The 16,514-nt window shown below is 45.4% G+C and overlaps 1 protein-coding gene across 1 annotated transcript in view; it reads left to right on the top strand.

Moving 5' to 3' along the window:
• Positions 1-16,514, top strand: part of LOC122540182 (dynein axonemal heavy chain 8-like) — a 1,320,893-nt gene that overhangs the window by 1,064,342 nt on the left and 240,037 nt on the right. The window contains exons 65-67 of the mRNA XM_043675532.1: positions 1,118-1,344; positions 10,657-10,775; positions 13,907-14,010. Of these exons, the coding sequence (XP_043531467.1) occupies positions 1,118-1,344; positions 10,657-10,775; positions 13,907-14,010 (450 nt within the window). The remainder of the gene's footprint in view (positions 1-1,117; positions 1,345-10,656; positions 10,776-13,906; positions 14,011-16,514) is intronic.

Genomic DNA, 16,514 nt, shown 5'->3' with positions numbered 1-16,514 from the left:
TGTTTCCCACTACACCACAAAAAAAGTCATTGGGAGCCTACTGCTGCTTCTCATGGCTTACCCATCTCAGAAGAACTGTGCCCAGACAGGAAGTTGTCCTTACGTGACCACTATTTGGCCATTTAAGGATTTCAATCGAGCTTACGGAGGGAGGGAAGGAGGGATGTTCTCAGCCTTGTCCATTTCCTGTAAAATCATTACCAGCTCAGAGACAGGTGAGTGGATGGTGGAAGGTTAGCCTCAGAATTTTATGGCCTCCTCACCTACAAATCCACAGCAGCAAACTTTACAATTCTCCCCCATGACTGATCTGTCATCTATCTTCATACACATGCTTATGTCCAATCTCCCTTTACTATACCAGGTTAACAGAAATCTCCAACTTATCATGAGCAATTAAATTGATATAAACTAACATTTTCAGAAAAAAAATTCAAATATCTAGTCTTTTGTATATAAAAGTGGCTCATAATTTCACTTCTGTAAGGCCAGCTCCCAATTTTTCAATGATGCTTTCACGTCTTATATTCCTAGAGCAGTAAAAAATGTTTCTCACTTGCTGCCATTGCATGAAACATTTTGCATTTCTGAGATACAAATTTCCTTTTAATACTTCTTCGCAATTATGATATCAGACCTTTCGCTAACCATTAACCATGGGGGACTCTTCGTTACATGCAGCTATCTTTGAAAATAGCAGAACAAATTTTGCATGTTCCCTGTAATTTGAGGAGCAAACATGGACTATTCACTCACCTTCAAGGATTATCCAATGTACCCCTAGCATTCTGGTGTGATCTAATTAACACAAATCTGATCTATTTTCTTCAAGCATTAATGAATTAGATTAGATTACTAGCATTAATGAATTGAGGCAAAGTATCATTAAAGCAAAAGCACAATATCATGGAAGCAGGGAATTCAGAACCTGCTGATAGTGGTGCTTACACAATTCAAGTAAATTGCATTTTATCAGAATTATTAATGAAATTGTTGTTCAAGATATGGGTACATTTATTTTTATCTTTGCTTCTGAAGGGTGAATATTTTATTGCACAATGTGTTGAGTTTTGTTTGTTGATTTCTAAGCCAACTACTCTTTATGTTTTGGTGTTAGGTTGGTGAAAAGTTTCGATCACGTGCACTGAAGTTCCCCGGTCTGATCTCTGGTTGCACAATGGATTGGTTCAGTCGCTGGCCCAGAGAGGCATTGGTGGCTGTCTCAAACTATTTCCTTTCTGGTTTTTACATCGCCTGCTCAGCCGAGGTCAAAACCCAGCTTGTAGCAACAATGGGTCTGTTTCATGACAGGGTTTATCAAACATGTGAGGACTATTTTCAGAGGTATGTTCTAATTCAGGACAGTTAATTTTTCAATGATATTTCTTGATACAAAGGCTACACAATAAGATTAATTTAACTATTTCCCTTTTAGCAAAACATGAACAATTACAGGGGTTGACAAATATATTATTACAATCTTTGACAAACACAAGTTATTGACAATGAAGGTAACCATGAAATGTTTCTCATTACATTTTGGTATATCTTAGAAATCGATGAAGAAGATGATATAAGCACTGGAGTACTTTGCTTTGTAAAGCCCTTTACATCATGTAAACGGAGCTCGCACACAGCATTCCAGCTGAAAGATTTCTATTCAGATGCTGTACGTAAAGCCTTAACACTTTAAACAATTCCAGTGACTGACCTTCAACACGACTTTTGAGTCATCCCTGTGCTCTTATGCCATAATGCAATTGCAGCCCTAGTTGTCCCACAACCCCCTGGTCTTGGTGATATTAGCTAACAGACAGCAGCATTTTATAGCACTGGAAGAAACTGTGAAACTCATTCATACTTGTCACACACTAATATATACAAGTGAAACAGATAATCTGGCAGGATGGCAGGATAAACAGTCTTATTCACGGGCTCTAGTAGGACCAGTTCTGAGGAAGGGTCACTCAACCTATAACATTAACTCTGATTTCTCTTCATAGATGCTGCCAGACCTGCTGAGCTCTTCCAGCAACTTTCTGTTTTTGTTTCTGATAATATCTGGCAATGTTGGAGACTCAGTAATTCAAAGCCTGAAGACCAGTTGCTTCGGGACCACAAGTTTAGACCTCACCAGAGGTTCTGGAGGATTTGTGATGAGAATTGATTGATTTATTAATTGATTGATTGATTGTTGTCACATGTACTGTTTTGTGTGCTATACAAGCAAAAGGAAGGCTGGTTTTGTGATTTTCTGTAGTTTCCTGCAGCCTTGGGAAGCACAGTTGCCAAACCACGCTGATCCATCCAGACAGGATCCTTTCTATGATGCATCTATAAAAGTTAGTAAGAGTCTTTGTGGACATGCAAATTTCCTTAGCCTCTGAGGAATTAGAGGCATTGTTGTGCTTTCTTGACTGTTGCATCAGTGTGGTGGACCATAGATTGTTGGTGATCATCACTTCCAGGAACTAGAAGATCTTGTCCATCTCCCCCTCAGCACCATTGATACAGGCACACTGCTTCCTGAAGCCAATGACCAGCTCCTTCATTTTGCTGACGTTGATGGAGAGATTGTTGTCTTTACACCATGCCACTGATGACTCACCATTATTATTATTTTGAAAATTAAGCTGTAAAGTAGAGGACAAAATAGATAAAGTTTTAGAATCTGTAAAGGTCCAACACTTTTTTTTAAAGTTCAGAAAGTAATTTTGGACAGAGAGCATTTCCAAGAAATCAGAATATCATGGCTTCATCAGGCCTCCACATTGGAGGTAATTGCTAAGGGTTTTGCTGTTTTGAGTTTTACAAACCAAAGAGAGAAAAGCGGGTTCACTCAGAGAGATGGGTTCCAGACCAACAGTCTCACTATAATAGCAGTCTACACAACAGGTAGAGAAGGGTCGGAAGAGAAACCCTGAGTTGTATAGAAAATCTCCAGAAGTAGAAAGCTGAGAAAGTGTCAGAGCGGAAGCCAACCTACAAGGCTGTCAAAGACATGAGTTTAAAAAACTCATGATGTGTAGTAATGAAGAGCTGAGTTAGCAAATTGTTTAAAGACATCAGAAAGAGACATCAATTGAAGAAAATAGCATCGAGTGAATGCACAGCACTTTAGTGAAAAGGAAATCAATTACAGGTGTGTAAGCTGAGCAAGAAGCTTTCACATGGAGATATGGGTGAAGTTACCTTGAGGTTAAAATGTCTGTAAGATTATTGCTGGGAGAAAAGTGGTTGTACATATCTTTCTGGTATTAATAATGATCTTGTTTCAAATGGTTCTTATATAATGTAATATAATTCACTATTTTTCTTTTGCAGTAACTTTTTATGTCCTTTTGTTTAAAGTATATTAACAACCTTTGGGTTGTTAATATACTTTAATAACCTTGTGAAACACCACCACTCTATTTGTAGGAATGACCCTGACCTTCTATTTACTTGCCATTGCAATAAACCTCTTTATTCTTACACTAACATTTCCATTCTGGGCCTGTTGCTGTGTTCCAACAAAGCCAGCCTCGGAACTTCGGCCTCCGAACTTGCGTCCTCCAACCTCCTAGCCTCCGACCTCCCAGCCTCTGGCCTTCCGGCCTCCATTCTTCTAGCCTAGGAATTCCCAGCCTTTGACCTTCCGACCTCTGATCTCCCAGCTTAGGAATTCCAAGGCTCTGACCTTCTGTTGTCCAACCGCCTGGCCTCTGACATCCCAGCCTTGGAACTCCCGGCCTCTGAAAACCCAGTCTTGGACCTCCCAGCCTATGAATTTCTGGCCTCCAGCTTCCCAGCCTTGGATTTCCAAGCCTCCAACCTCCCGACTTCGAACCTCCCTGCCTTCAATCCTGTGGCCTTTGATCTCCCATCTTAGGATCTTTTGGCCTCCAACCTCTAGGCTTCTGAGCACCTGACCTCAGAGCCTCTGGCCTCCAACCCTATGGCCTCCGACCTGGCTGTCTCAGAACTCTCAGCTTTACAACTCGCAGCCTCAGAACAGACCCAAGAGGTGGCCTCTCAAGCCAGGACGGCTACCTCTTAGCTCAGCATGGTAGACTCTCGGCCCAGCGTGGTGATCTCTCCGCCCAGCATGGTGGCTTCTCAGTCCAGCATGGCGATCTCTTGGCCCAGCATGGCAGCTTCTCAACCCATCGTGGCAGCCCCTTAGTCCATCATGGCAGCCTCTCAGCCCAGCATGACGATCTGTCAGCCCAATGTGACGATTTCTCGGACCAGCATGGCAGCCTCTGAGCACCGCATGGCAGCCTTTCAGCCCAGCCATGGTGATCTCGGACCAGCAGACCAGCATGGTGGCCTCTTGGCCCAGCATGGCAAACTCTTGACCCAACATGGCAACCTCTCAGCCCAGCATGGCGGCCTCTCGGCCCAACATAGTGATCCCTCAGCCCAGCATTGCAAACTCATGGCCCAACATGGCAACTGCTCAGCCCAGCATAGCGGACTTTTGGCCCAACATAATGATCTCTTGGCCCAGTATGGCAAACTCAGGGCCCAACATGACAACCTCTCAGCCCAGCATGGTGGCCTCTCGGCCCAACACAGTGATCTCTTGGCCCAGCATGGCGATCTCTTGTCCCAATATAGTGACCTCTTGGTGCAGCATGGCGATCTCTCGGCACAGCATGGCAATCTCTCTCCCTCCACCGGACCCCACCCCCCAGAACCTCGAGGGGAAACACCACTTCCGCAAACGACTCTACCCCCATTCCCCCTACTACTGCACCCACTCCAGTTACAGTCTCCACATCCACTCCCAGCTTCAGCCCTATAGCAGGTCCTAGCTCACAGCTCTGCTGAGTTTTCACTGCCCCCAGACCTCCCCCTCACTGAGGACAGACAATCAGTCTTCAGCAAAGGCCTTACCTTCATCCCCCTCTGTCCATGCATTAACAATTTCAATACACATCATGACGCTGAACACTTCTTCTGCCGTCTCTACCTCTGAGCTTACTTTTTCCATCAAGACTCCCACCCACCCTCCGAATACCCCTTTGCCTGCCTCCACCACACCCCATCCAACCTGGACACCCCGTGCCGGTCTATTACCCACCCTCTTTATTTCCAACTGCCACCGAGACATTAACTGCCTCAACCCGTCCACACTCCCTGCCCCACTCCAACCTCTCACCCTCACAACGCACAACTCTTCATTCCCTCTGCTCTGACCCCATCCTCACCATCAAATCAGTGGACAAAGGGGTCACAGTGGTAGCTTGGCGCACTGACCTCTACATCGCTGAAGCCAGGCACCAACTCGACGACACCTCGTTCTTCCGCCCCCTCGACCATGACCTCACACCCCCCCTCACAAAACCATCATCTTCCAGACCACGCATAACCTCATCATCTCAGAGGATCTCCCACCCACAGCTTCCAGCCTCATAGTTTAGGAACCTTGTACCACCCAATTCTACCTCCTACACAAGATCCACTAGCCTGACCACCATCATGGCTGACCCATCGTCTCAGCCTGCTCCTACCTCACCGAACTCATCTCCACTTACTTCGACACTGTCCTATCCCCCGTTCCAGGAACCCCCCACATACATTTGGGACGCTACCCACACCCTCCACCTCCACCAAGACTACCGTTTCCCCCAAAGCCTCATCTTCATCATGGACATCTAGACTCTCTACACCTCCATCCATCATGACCAGAGCCTCCAAGCCTTCCTTTTCTTCCTCTCCCGACATCCACACCAGTACCCTTCCAGTGACACTCTTATTTGTTTGGCTGAACTGGTCCTCAAGATTAGAGTGGTGCTGGAAAAGCACAGCAAGTCAGCCAGCATCTGAGGAGCAGGAAAATTGACATTTTGGGCCAAAGCCCTTCATCAGGAATGAGGCAGGGATCCTCCGGGGTAGAGAGATAAATGGGAGGGGGGTGGGACTTTGGAGAAGGAAGCTGAGAGTGCAATAGGTGGATGGAGGTGGGGATAAAGGTGATAGGTTGGAGAGGAGGGTGGAGCGGATAGGTTGGAAGGACGATTGGCAGGTGGGCCAGGTCATGAGGATGGTGCTCAGCCAGCAGGTTGGAACTGGGGTAAAGTGGGGGGAGGGCTTCACTGGACTTCACTAGTTTCCTCATTCCCCTCCCCCCACTGTACCCCAGTTCCTACCTTCCAGCTCAGCACCATCCTCATGACCTGTCCTACCTGCCAATCTTCCTTCCTACCCCTCCGCTCCACCCTCCTCTCCAACCTATCACCTCCATCCCCACCTCATCCACCTATTGCACACTTAGCTACCTTCTCCCCATCCCCACTCTCCTCCCATTTATCTCTTCACTGCCTCATTCCTGATGAAGGGCTTTGGCCCGAAATGTCGATTTTCCTGTTCCTCAGATGCTGCCTGGCCTGCTGTGCTTTTCCAGCACCACTCTAATCTTGACTCATCTCCAGTATCTGCAGTACCCACTTACACCTGAACTGGTCCTCACCCTCAACAACTTCTCCTTTGAATCCTCCCACTTTCTTCAAATGAAAGGAGTAGCCATGGGCATCAGCATGGGCCCCAGCTATGCCTGTCTCTTTATCGATTACGTAGAACAGTCCATCTTCTGGAGTTACACCAGCACTACTACCCACCTTTCCCTCCCTTACATTGATGACTGCATTGGCGCCACCTTGTACTCCCAGGATGAGGTTGAACAATTCATCAACTTCACCAACACATTCCACCCCGACCTTAAATTCAGCTGGACCATTTCTGACACCTTCCACCCTTTCCTGGACCTCTCCAGCTCAGCACCATCCTCATGACCTGTCCTACCTGCCAATCTTCCTTCCCACCTATCTGCTCCACCCTCCTCTCTGACCTACCACCTTCATCCCACCTCATCCACCTATTGCACTCTTAGCTACCTTCTCCCTATCCCCACCCCCTCCCATTTATCTATCCCGCTGGAGGCTCCCTGCCTCAGTCCTGATGAAGGGCTTTTGCTCCTCAGATGCTGCCTGACCTGCTGTGCTTTTCCAGCACCACTCTAATCTTGACTCCAGCACCTGCAATCCTCACTTTCACCCAGGATCCTGATAAATATCCCCTGCACCATCTCTAAAGCTTCCACATCCTTCCTATAATGAGGTGACCAGAACTGAACACAATGTTCCAAATGTGCTCTAACCAGGGCTCTATAGAGCTACAGCATAGCCTCGCAGCTCTTAAGCTCAATCCCCCCACTAATGAAAGCCAACACACCATATGCCTTCTTGACAACTCTATCAACTTTGGTGGCAACTTTGAAAGATCTATAGACATGAACCCCAAGATCCGTCTGTTTCTCCACACTGCCAAGAATCCTGCCTTTAACCCTGTATTCTGCATTTGAATTCGACCTTCCCAAATGAATCACTTTACACTTTTCCAGGTTGAATTCCATCTGCCACTTCTCAGCCCAGTTCTGCATCCTGTTAATGTCCCATTGCAACCAACAACAGCCCTCCACACTATCTGCCACTCCACCAACCTTTGTGTCATTGGAAAACCTACTAATCCACCCTTCCATATCCTCATCCAAGTCATTTATAAAACTCACAAAAAACAGAGGTCCCAGAACCGATCACTGCAGAACACCACTGGTTACCAAGCTCCAGGCTGAATACTTTCCATCTACCACCACCCTCTGTGTTCTATGGGCCACCCAATTCTGTATCTAGACAGCAAGATTTCCCTGTATCCCATGCCTCCTCACTTTCTGAATGAGCCGGCCATGGGAAACCTTATCAAACGCCTTGCTAAAATCCATGCACACCACATCCACTGCTCTACCTTCATCAACGTGTTTTGTCACATCCTCAAAGAATTCAATAAGGTTTGTGAGGCTGCAGTGTTCCAATGAATCACAGCGCAAACTGGAAGAACAACATCTCACCCTTAGGCTAGGTACTTTACGGCCCTCTGGACTTAATATTGAATCCAACACCTTCAAATTGTGAACCAGTTCTTCCCTTTCTTTCAGCTTGTTATCATGTCCTCCCCTTCCCCACCCAGTGGGACTCTGTTCTTTCCAGTTTGGCAGTTAGACACACAACTACTCTGCTATTCTCACAATCTCATCACTTAATCTGAATTCTCAACATCCTTTCTCCCCCACCACTCTACACACACACACACACACCCCTACCAAACAATAGCATAAATGCTGCCCCCTCCACATTTCAGAAGAGTCATCTATATTTGAAACATGAGTTTGCTGTCTCTCCATGGATGCTGTCTGAACTGCTGTGATCTCCACCATTTGTTGTTTTCAGAATGAAGGAGGGGATCTGACTGAGATATACAAAATTATGAGAGGTGTAGACAGAGTAGGTAATGAGAATAGACAATAGATGCAGGAGTAGACCATTCTGCCCTTCGAGCCTGCACCACCATTCAATATGATCATGGCTGATCATCCTTAATCAGTAACCTGTTCCTGCTTTATCTCTCTAACCCTTAATTCCACTATCCTTGAGAGCTCTATCCAACTCTTTCTTAAATGAATCCAGAGACTGGGCCTCCACTGCCCTCTGGGGCAGAGCATTCCACACAGCCACCACTCTCTGGGTGAAGGAGTTTCTCTTCATCTCTGTCCTAAATGGTCTACCCCGTATTTTTAAGCTGTGTCCTCTGGTTCGGCACTCACCCATATAATTAAGACCAGAGGGCATAAATGTAAGGTGAAGAACAAGTACTTTAGAGGAGATCTAAGGAAAAATGTTTTCACCCAAAGGATGGGAGATGTATGGAAAATACTGGCTGAGAGGGTCGTGGAGGAAAGTAATATTGCAACGTTTAAGAAACATCTGGGATGAGTGCTCAAAGTACCAGGATCATGTGCAGGATTAGTGTAGTTTGGTTGGCATAGACATGGTGAGCCAAAGGGCCTGTTTCTACATAGAACATAGAACATAGAACAATACAGCACAGAACAGGCCCTTCGGCCCACGATGTTGTGCCGAACTTCTAACCTAGATTAAGTACCCATCCATGTACCTATCCAAATGCCGCTTAAAGGTCGCCAATGATTCCGACTCCACCACTCCCACGGGCAGCGCATTCCATGCCCCCACCACTCTCTGGGTAAAGAACCCACCCCTGACATCTCCCCTATACCTTCCACCCTTCACCTTAAAAAACACAGACAGACGTACACAGGGACACTGGGTGACAGGCAGACACACACACATGGGTAGACACAGGGAGACACAGACACAGCATCCAAGATATCCCATATCCCACGAGCTACAGTTAACTTGCCCTCCGTAAAAGGAACTGTTACCCAAAAACAATGACTTGAACCCTTCAATATGAAGTAAATAGTACTCCATCCAGGTTTGAACCCAAACATGATATTCCTGCTTTGTACAGGTCTGACCTTTATCAGAGAATGGGTAAAGCACCGCCTGAACGAGACTGCACCAAGAATCTGATCATCATTACAAACCGTACTCAGATTCCAGGTTTTCCCAGGGGTTCCCTAAAGAGTAGTTGCGGGAGAGGAAAGGGGGTGGGGGTTAGTGTTGAGTGGGGGTGGGGAAGAGACAGGGACCTCTATCAATGGATGCTGACCAATGAGCAGTGACATCTGCAAATTTACTGACCCATCCTTCGACTCCCTCATCTAAGTCATTAATAAAAATTACAAACAGCAGAGGACCCAGAACTGATCCCTGCGGAACTCGACTTGTAACTGGGCTCCAGGCTGAATATTTACCATCTACCACCACTCTCTGCCTTCGACCGGTTCGCCAGTTTTCTATCCAATTGGCCAAATTTCCCTCTATCCCATGCCTCCTGACTTTCCGCATAAGCCTACCATGGGGAACTTTATCAAATGCCTTACTAAAATCCATGTACACTACATCCACTGCTCTACCTTCATCCACATGCTTGGTCACCTCCTCAAAGAATTCAATACGACTTGTAAGGCAAGACCTACCCTTCACAAATCCGTGCTGGCTGTCCCTAATCAAGCAGTGTCTTTCCAGATACTCATAAATCCTATCCCTCAGTACCCTTTCCATTATTTTGCCTACCACAGAAGTAAGACTAACAGGTCTGTAATTCCCGGGGTTATCCCTATTCCCTTTTTTGAACAGGGGCACAACATTCGCTACTCTCCAGTCCCCTGGTACCACCTCCGTTGCCAGTGAAGACGAGAAGATCATTGCCAACGGTACTGCAATTTCCTCTCTTGCTTCCCACATAATCCTAGGATATATCCCGTCAGGCCCGGGGGATTTGTCTATCCTCAAGTTGTTCAAAATGTCCAGCACATCTTCCTTCCTAACAGGTATCTCTTCTAGCTTACCAGTCCATTTCACACTCTCCTCTTCTACAATACGGTCCCTCTCGTTCGTAAATACTGAAGAGAAGTACTTGTTCAAGACCTCTCCTATCTCTTCCGACTCAATACACAGTCTCCCACTACTGTCCTTGATCGGACCTACCCTCGTTCTCGTCATTCTCAGGTTTCTCACATACGCATAAAATGCCTTGGGGTTATCCTTGATCCTATCCGCCAACGATTTTTCTGTGTTGTATGACACTATGAGTCCAATACAGATGTCAGATACATTCACAAATGTTTCATTATTTCTGAGATATATTGTAAATAACAATATAATAAATGCTATTTTTGTGATTTTTTTTCAGATATCGGCGAAGAACGCATATAACTCCCAAATCCTATCTTGCCTTTATAAACAGCTACAAAACTATCTACAAAGAGAAACATGCAAACATCAATGATCTAGCAGAGCACATGCAAATGGGTAAGTACATACTCAGGGACAAATTTGTAATTAATATAAAACAAAGAACTGCAGAGCTGAAGACCTAAAACAAAAAGAGAAATTGCTGGAAAAGACTTAGCAGATCTGGCAGCATCTGTGGAGAGAAAGAAGAATTAACATTTTGAGTCCAGTTACCCTTCGTCAGGACAAGTCTGAAGAAGCGTCACTGGACTCAAAATATTAACTCTGCTTTCTCTCTATAAATGCTTCCAGATCTGTGAGGTTTCTTCAGCAATTTCTCTTTTTGTTACAAATTAGTATGTGTCAGATCTGTGTCATCTCAGTTGGAAAGAAATATCTCCACCACGATGTGTACAGTTTGCTAATTTGTTCTGGAATGCTCGCAAGAATGCATTTAGTTTGCTTAAGAAAGCTATGATGGGGCTTCTTAAAGTGTAGAAATCTGTAATACTTAATTTGTTCAGCACATATTTACTGTACTTGTGCACACCTGTCCTCTTGTGAGTTGTTTAATTGCTTATCTCACTTAGCACGCAAGGAGCACTGTGTTGTCACTTCACTAAGCTGACAGCCTGCTGTTGCCCTTTGCAGTCTTCATTGAACCTGGCCTGGTGTAGTGGTAGAGTGACAGATTTGCTGGGCCATGAGGTTACAGACTGTGGTTGAATATACTTCTGCTGCCGCTATTGACCCACAGTAACTCACAGATTCCCAGTTTTGAGTTACTAGATTTGTTCAAAATCTGTCCCATTTAGCACAGCAGTAGTGCTATAGAATGCAATAGAAGGTATCCTCACTGTGAAGAAAGGGTATTGTTTCTGCAAGGATTGTGTATTGGACACTGCAACTGATACTGTCATGGATGGGTGCATCTGCAACAGATAGATTGGTGAGGATAAAGTCGCGTGTGCATTCCCTTGTTTTTTTCAGTTCTTTTATCACTTACACAGACCCAGTCTAGCAGCAATGTCCTTTAGATCTCAGCCAGTTCAGTCAGTAGTGGTGCTTCCGAGCCACTCTGACTGACATTTAAGTCCCACTCTCAGTATTTCCGCTAAGTGGAGTTCAACATGGAGGAGTCCTCACTTTCTCCTAACATGGAGGAGTACCATTACATCTGCTAGGAGGCAGAGAGGTAGGTGTCGAACAGTAAAATTAGTTTTTGTTCATGTTCAACCTGATACTGTCTGGGTTTCGGAAGTCTGGAGTCAATGGGATATTCCCTCCTGACTCTAAAACACTTTTCCACTGCCTCTGTTGGGCTCTCCTAATGGTGGGTCATAACATACCCAGGGATGCTATAGATGTATCAGTGAGTGACTGCATTAGTAGGAGTGACCACTGCATGGTCCAAGTGGAGATGAAGGAATCTGCAGCGAGTAACTCACCTCCTGCCTCCTCAAAGCAAGTTTAACATCTACAAGTGGCAAGTCGGAGTGTGATGAAGTATGCCTCACTTTCCTGAAACAGCGCAGTTCCAACAACACTCAAGAACTTTGATGCCATCCAAGCTAACGCAGCCTGCTTGATTGTCACAACATCCAAAAGCATTCAGTCTATCTATCATTGATGTCCAGTAGCAGCAAATTGAACCATGTGCAAGATGGACTGCAAAAATTCATCAAGGTTCCTTGGACAGCATCTTTTAAACTGTTGATGTGGTATATATCGATTTCCAAAAAAAGGTTTGTTACAGTGTCACATAGAAGACTAAAGAGGAACATTATAGATCATGGCATGAAAAGGGCAATAGCAATCTCAAAGTTGGCTGACTGATAAAAAAAACAGTAAAACTTAATGGATATTTTTCAGGCTGGAGGAAAGTTTGTAGTGATGTTCTTGTGTTTTTGTTTTTGGGATGTTTGCTTTTCTTGATATACATTACTGATCTAGATCTTGGTGTCCAGAGGACAATTTCAAAGTTTGCAGATGACATGAGACTTGGATGAATTGTGAACTGTGCAGAGGATAGTGTGGAACTCCAAAAGGACATGGTGTGTGGGTGGAATGCAGCAGATGAGGGTCAGTGCAGAGTATTGTGAGGTGATGCACTTTGATCACTAGAACATTGAAAAACAATATAAAATAGGGGCACAATTCGAAAGTGGTGCAGGAACAAAGAGACCTGAGGTATATATGTGCACAGATAATTGAAGATGGCAAGACAATTGGAGAGAGCAGTTAATAAAGTATATCTTATCCTCAGCTTTGTTATAATGGGGACATAGAGTACAAGGGCATGGAAGTGATGTTGAACGTGGATAAGACACTTATTGGACCTCAGCTGGAATATTGTGTATAGTTGCCACATCATAGGAAAGATGTAAATGCATTGGAGACAGTGCAGAAGCAATTACTAAAATGATGATAGAATGAAAAACGTTTTAATATACATTAAATTGAAGAAGTTGGCACTGTTCACCTTGAAGGTAAAAAGGCTGAGAGGAGATTTAACAGAGGTTTTCAAAACCATGAGGGTGCAAGACAGAGAAGGTAGGGAAAATATATTCCTACTCATAGAAACAACAAGAACGTGGGCATAGATTTAAAGTGATGTGCAAAAGCAAGGGTAATGTGAGAAAAATGTTTTGCACTCAGTGATTAGTTATGGTATGGAATGTACTTCTGGGAAATTTATGGAGTCAGGTTCAATGAAGGCATTCAAGCGGGCATTGGATGGTTAGTTTGGTAGAAATAATGCACAAGGGGATGGGGAAAAAGTAGGAGATTGGCAGGAGGTAATATTGTTGAAACTTTATTGCTGGAACAGCACAGCAGGTCAGGCAGCATCCAGGGAACAGGAGATTCGACGTTTCGGGCACAGGCCCTTCTTCAGGAAGAAGGGCCTGTGCCCGAAACGTCGAATCTCCTGTTCCCTGGATGCTGCCTGACCTGCTGTGCTGTTCCAGCAATAAAGTTTCAACTTTGATCTCCAGCATCTGCAGACCTCACTTTCTCCTAGGAGGTAATATTGCTCACTTGAAGAGTTAGTGCAGGCACTATAGGCTGAATGTCCCTCTGCTCCACCATAACAATTCTGCAGTTCTATGAAAACATTTCCATTACAAGCCTTAATTCTAGTAAGTCAAAAAAATAAGAAAACTTGTGAGGAGGATTTGACTTTAACCAGATTGAACACATGATTGCAGGTCTTTCCAAGCTCATGGAGGCAACTGAATCAGTAGCGCTTCTCGCAAAAGAACTAGCAGGAAAAGAAAAGGAACTAGCAGTGGCTTCCCGTAATGCTGATAAGGTTTGTATAGAAATCACTTTTAAAATAACGATCACTTAAAACAACTTGTAATATCAACTGGAGGAAACTGATTCCAGTCAAACCATTGGTGAAGCTGAAAAAAGGGAATATTAGAATTTTAAGAAAATAAAACGAGAATTAAATTCATGTTTCATAAAATACCGATATAATAAAGATATAGACTAGGATCTTCCAATTTGGCAGGAATAAATGACATTGGATATCTTATAAGTTGTAACCTTCACTGACCCAGAGTAAGTTTTGTCATGTGCCTCAGCACTTTCCATCTCATTTCACATGCATATGTTAAATCTTGAATCACATGAAGTGGTTCAGGTCAAAAATTTGGGCTCCCAACCAGATATTCCAGGGTTGAAAGTTTCGGTACTGCATTTAAAGGTCACACCGGCACCATTCACTCAGTGCAAGCCGAAAGCATCATTGGTGCCTGCGAGAGTTGCTTCCTCAGAGATGTTCAGAGAGGACATAAGTTTACTGAAGAGAATAGCAATTTATTGTCATGTGTATTTTGACAAAAAAAATACAGTGAAAGGTTTTATAAGTCGCAATGACAGAAATCATAAATAAGAAAAAAAAGGAAATGAAAGGTGGCCCCAAGACTAAGCGATGCCTTGCCAGAGGTTATATTCCTGGCTGTATGGCAAAGAATGGGGACCATCTTCCTGTGGACAGTACTGCTCAGAATCGGCTGGACTGGAATTCGATTGTAGTTCTGTTGCCTGTGGTAACAGTCCACACTCCAGACAGAGCGCAGACCAGACCTCAGATAGACTGCAGTTCCCATTCCAGACAGAGTGCAGATCAGACCTTAGATAGACTGCTGTTCAAACTCGAGAGAGAGTGCAGACCAGACCACAAATAGACTGCAGTTCACACTCGAGATAGAGTGCAGACCTGACCTCAGATAGACTGCAGTTCATACTCCAAACAGATCGCATACCAGTCCTCGGATAGACTGCAGTCCACACTCCAGACTGATTGCAGACGAGACCTCAGATAGATGCAGTCCACACTCCAGACAGATCGCATACCAGTCCTCAGATAGACTGCAGTCCACACTCCAGATAGAGTGCAGACCAGACCTCAGATAGACTGCAGTCCAGACTCCAGATAGAGCGCAGACCTGACCCCAGATAGACTGCAGTCCATACTCCAGATAGAGTGCAGACCAGACCTCAGATATATGCAGTTCACACTCCAGACAGAGTGCAGTCCACACTCCAGATAGAGTGCAGACCAGACCTCAGATAGACTGCAGTTCACACTCCAGACAGATTGCAGACCAGACCTCAGATAGACTGCAGTCCACATTCCAGATAGAGTGCAGACCTGACCCCAGATAGACTGCAGTCCACACTCCAGATAGAGTGCAGACTAGATCTCAGATAGACTGCAGTTCACACTCTAGACTGATTGCAGACTAGACCTCAGATAGACTGCAGTCAACACACCAATTAGAGTGCAGACCTGCCCCCGGATCGACTGCAGTGCACATTCCAGATAGAGTGCAGACCAGACCCCAGATAGACAGCAGTCCACACTACAGATAGAGCGCAGACCAGACCCCAGATTGACTGCAGTCCATACTTCAGATAGAGTGCAGACCAGACCTCAGATACACTGCAGTTCACACTTCAGACAGAGCGCAGACCAGACCTCTGATAAACTGCAGACCACCCTCCAGACAGAATGCAGACCAGACCTCAGGTAGGCTGCAATCCACACTCCACAGTGCAGACCAGACTCCAGATAGTCTGCAGTCCACTCTCCAGATAGAGTGCATACCTGACCCCAGATAGACTGCAGTCCACACTCCAGCCAGAGTGCAGACCAGACCGCAGATAGACTGCAGTTCACACTCTAGACTGATTGCAGACCTGACCCCAGATAGACTACAGTCCATACTCCAGATAGAGTGCAGACCAGATCTCAGATAGACTACAGTCCACACTCCAGACAAAGCGCAGACCAGACCCCAGATAGACTGCAGTCCACACTCCAGATAGAGTGCAGACCAGACCCAAGATAGACTACAGTCCACACTCCAGATAGAGCACAGACCTGACCCCAGATAGACTGCAGTTCACACACCAGACAGATTGCACACCGGACCTCAGATAGATTGCAGTCCACATTCCAGATAGAGCTCAGACCTGACCCCAGATAGACTGCAATCCACACTCCAGATAGAGCGCAAACCTGACCCCAGATAGACTGCAGTCCACACTCCAGACAGAGTGCAGACCAGACCTCAGAAAGACTGCAGTCCACACTTCAGATAGAGCACAGACCTGACCACAGATAGACTGCAGTCCACACTCCAGACAGAGTGCAGACCAGACACCAGATAGACTGCAGTCCGCACTCCAGATAGAGTGCAGACCAGACCCCAGACAGACTGCAGTCCACACAGCAGACAGAGTGCAGACCAGACCACAGATAGACTGCAGTCCACACTCCAGACAGAGTGCAGACCAGACCCC

Source organism: Chiloscyllium plagiosum, chromosome 3 (genome assembly GCF_004010195.1).
Source record: "Chiloscyllium plagiosum isolate BGI_BamShark_2017 chromosome 3, ASM401019v2, whole genome shotgun sequence".
NCBI lineage: Eukaryota > Metazoa > Chordata > Chondrichthyes > Orectolobiformes > Hemiscylliidae > Chiloscyllium > Chiloscyllium plagiosum.
Note: the sequence above shows the minus strand (reverse complement) of the source record. Positions and strands in the feature narration are given on the sequence as shown.